This window comes from Tribolium castaneum, chromosome 4, assembly GCF_031307605.1.
Source record: "Tribolium castaneum strain GA2 chromosome 4, icTriCast1.1, whole genome shotgun sequence".
Classification (NCBI taxonomy): domain Eukaryota; kingdom Metazoa; phylum Arthropoda; class Insecta; order Coleoptera; family Tenebrionidae; genus Tribolium; species Tribolium castaneum.
In genome coordinates, this window is record NC_087397.1 from 10969815 (window position 1) to 10973243 (window position 3429).

Here is a 3429-nt window from a genome sequence, read left to right on the forward strand (position 1 = left end):
CCTCGGCACCGTCCCACTATTGACAACTGTTTTATGTTTTGACAGCTGCAAACAAAAGTACCATCCTATTTCTTTCATTACGTCGCTTCTCCATACTTTCTAACATATCGCGATAGGGTTATGGATGTATACGTATGCGCTGACCAGTTTTATGGCTCCCCATGGTACACTTGTAACTTTTGTTATAAACTGTTTCCCGCCCTCTCTCAATCAAAAGGGTAGTTCGGGTCTGACGTGCCACAGTTTTAGACAAATCGACGTTTCGGTTTACAAAAAAATTGGTGATGTAGTCCACAGCTCTAATTCTTTAAATCTCAATCCGGGTTTTTTGGTGAATTTGTTTACGCTTTTTTTGTAAAAGCGGTATTTAGGTACGGGTCCGTGGTTTTTATTTAGAGCTTGAAATTCTCCTCTGTTGTCTGATGATTTGGTCAAATCAGAGTTGAAAACAGAATAACATGCTTCAATCAACTATGGCCAACGCTTGAGTGACTGCCTTCATTTGCAATTCGTGGCTCACGAGAAAAATATCCGAAGGAGCGTGAATTTTTAACAACGATCAGTGATCACAGATGAGATACTTTATAACTTTATGATTCATATTTTATAGTTTAAATAAACTTTATTAGTCATGTAGAATACACATAAATCTTGTTGATGTGAAGGAATCCAAGGTACTACATTGTTCTCATTATGTAGCGCTTCTTCAGAATTCGTAGTTATCCCTAATTAAATATAGATTTTTGCGTCAAACTTCTTATCTTTATGTTTTTACTATTCTTTGTCATCGCAACTAGGACAAGTGTATTTAAAACAACCCACAAACAAGTAGTTTTTAGTTTCTGTTAGATTTGCACTCAAAATGAAGCTCCTGGCGGTGGTAAGCGACTGAATCTTACTCTAATTAGTCTGCAGTTGTTGCTTCATAGATTATCTTTTTGATCCCAACTTTGGCAACAGCTTTTCGCTTCCATCAAAGACCAAACATTTTTATTTGTCGCAAAAGGGGAATAAATTGTGTTAACGACAACACATTCGTTTTCTGCAGAGGATTCTTCCAACATATACTTGTTGACAAATATTCTTTCCAGTGTCCGGAAGGTTATGTATGTTCAAGTGATTCCAAATATACGTAAGTATATGATTACGCTTTATAAACATTTTATTAAAAGTATCTCATAGCTGTATTAAGAATCCAGACAGTGAATCTGACGGTAAATATAATTAAAAAAATTATATAGTGCCTAATACTATTGTTTTCCAGAAAGCAATGAAATAATCACAACTCAATCCGATGTTTTTACTACCAAAAATACAGGTGAGGATTTTTTTACCTTTATTTCGAAAGTTTTGTATTTATGAGTTTAGATCACAGTAGTACCGAAGAGTCAGATGAGAGAGGAAGTACGCATTTTGCAGAAACAACAACTTTGACAACTTTAGTTACCGACAGTGTAGAGAAAGATGACAAAGAAACTACAACATACTCACGAGATTCATCAGAGGAGAACAAAATTAATGACCAAAGCGAAGAAAGTGATTCAGATGAGACCATCGGTTGGACTTGTTATTTTCTCTCACCTTGAGTTGTAACAACTTGTTTATTTTAGACGATAATGACCAAAACATTAACATTGAGCCTACATGTACAAAAGTCGATGAAACCTTCCCAGGGCCTACTTGTTCCAAGTACTACAAATGCCACAGTGTGTTGATTTGGACTTTCCCCGTGTTGCATATGTGCGAAGACGGTCAAAGTTTCGACACTGCAACATCCAGTTGTGTGCCTTCGTCCGAAAGCAATTGCAGCGATTAATTATTCGATGGATCCCTTTATGGCTGCAATAAAGGTTTAAAGTTTTTCGTAGGCGATCAATGTGAATAAATTGTTTTAAATTCTATTCATTTCCACTGTCCCGCGCCCATCCTTTTTCGTTTCGACACTGTTTAGGCAGACCGAACAAATTACTTTTCCGTCCTAAATTTCTGTATCGGGAGAAATTCGTCGAGGAATTGTTGTTTGTTTCGGGCAGTATTGGAATCTATGACGACAGGAGTTGAGTCCTTCAGTTAATAAAACAAGGTTGCTCTGCATTTTATTGAATACCGTGGGCGTCGTTTATTACCGAGCAGGACCCGAAAGGAAAACTCAATTGGTTTTCCGAATACTGACCACTTTCCCCAGAGACAGTGACAAACGCTTAACACTTACCATTTTTTGCGCTCAGACAAAACAATTTTTGCAAATTAATGCAGAAAGCGGGTGTGTTTACTTTGCAGCTGAAATCTTTATTTACGGTCGGTAGTTGTTATGAATAAAGTATGGAAATAAAATTTTAATGGTTTCTCACATCATTTACGACCACAATTCCTGCAGCTTCAACCGGGGGTCGGGAAAAAATAAAGCGGGCTTTTCACATGGAGCCGCCTTATAAAGCCATTAAAGGCAGTGAACCTGTGACTTACAGATTTTTTCCGGTTAAACTTTTTGTCTGCGCTTTGTCACGACTATTTAAATTAATTTTCATTTCACTTTGGGTGTAATCATGCGGTAAATAACACAATGAAGGAGCAAATAATTGGTTTTTAAATCGGAACGTCTTCATTTTCAAAGCTGTGCCAATAAATTGAAATTAATTAGATTTATTAGGGCTCAAGTAGCTAATGAACGAAAATGCGTGAGCTCGGGTCGATATATCACACGGTCTGTCGTTGTTTCATAGGCATAATCATTCAATGAAACTATCATTAGTCTTCATGATGTCGTCGACTGAATCCAGCGGGCGTATTATTGATGTCTTGGGCCTTATGTCGTCGTTCATACGACGGCAAATAGTGCACTATCATTGTTTTTGATTATATGCAAGAGGATGTAATGAGGATTTGTTTAAACTTCGTAATTTATTTATGTCAAAACGTTTTGATGAATTTTTCATACTAAAGGTGTGGTCATGTGTGGCTCATATCTTACCCACCTACTGACAACGCTAAATAAATAAATCGTCGGCTCAGTCTAAATCATTGTAATTACCAGTAAATGCCGTTTTTAATTTTCCTCATTGCGTAGGTACCTTCGGATTACTACCTACTCAGTTGTAGTCCGAGAGCAGGCATCAGTCGCTTATTTAAGAAGTTGGTCCGGACTCGATTGCACACGATTGCTGAAAACTGATTCTTATGTAGAATTTCCTGCTGAATTCGAATCCGTAGCTCGCTTTTGATTTGGAATTGCTTTCATTATGAAAAAGACGTTTTTCTGAAAATATTTGAAAAACTAAAATTGCGCAAATTTTGTGTTTACATCGTTACATTTTCCTTCTGAATAAAGCTTGAAAATTTATTTTTTTTGCACTAGGTTCCTCAGTATATGTAGATTCTAACGTATATAAACAAGCTTTAGATTTTACACGAGAAAAGTAAGAAAATTAC

At 36.6% G+C, this 3429-nt stretch overlaps 1 protein-coding gene across 1 annotated transcript; it reads left to right on the top strand.

The window, feature by feature from the left end:
* Positions 1 to 723: 723 nt before the first annotated feature.
* LOC661087 (uncharacterized) lies at positions 724 to 1901 on the top strand. Its single transcript, XM_971277.5, has 6 exons — positions 724 to 880; positions 930 to 1132; positions 1183 to 1214; positions 1265 to 1318; positions 1369 to 1557; positions 1611 to 1901. Exons 1-6 carry the CDS (start codon positions 863 to 865, stop codon positions 1814 to 1816), a joined length of 702 nt encoding a protein of 233 aa, XP_976370.2. The 5' UTR covers positions 724 to 862; the 3' UTR covers positions 1817 to 1901.
* The last annotated feature ends 1528 nt before the right edge of the window (positions 1902 to 3429 follow it).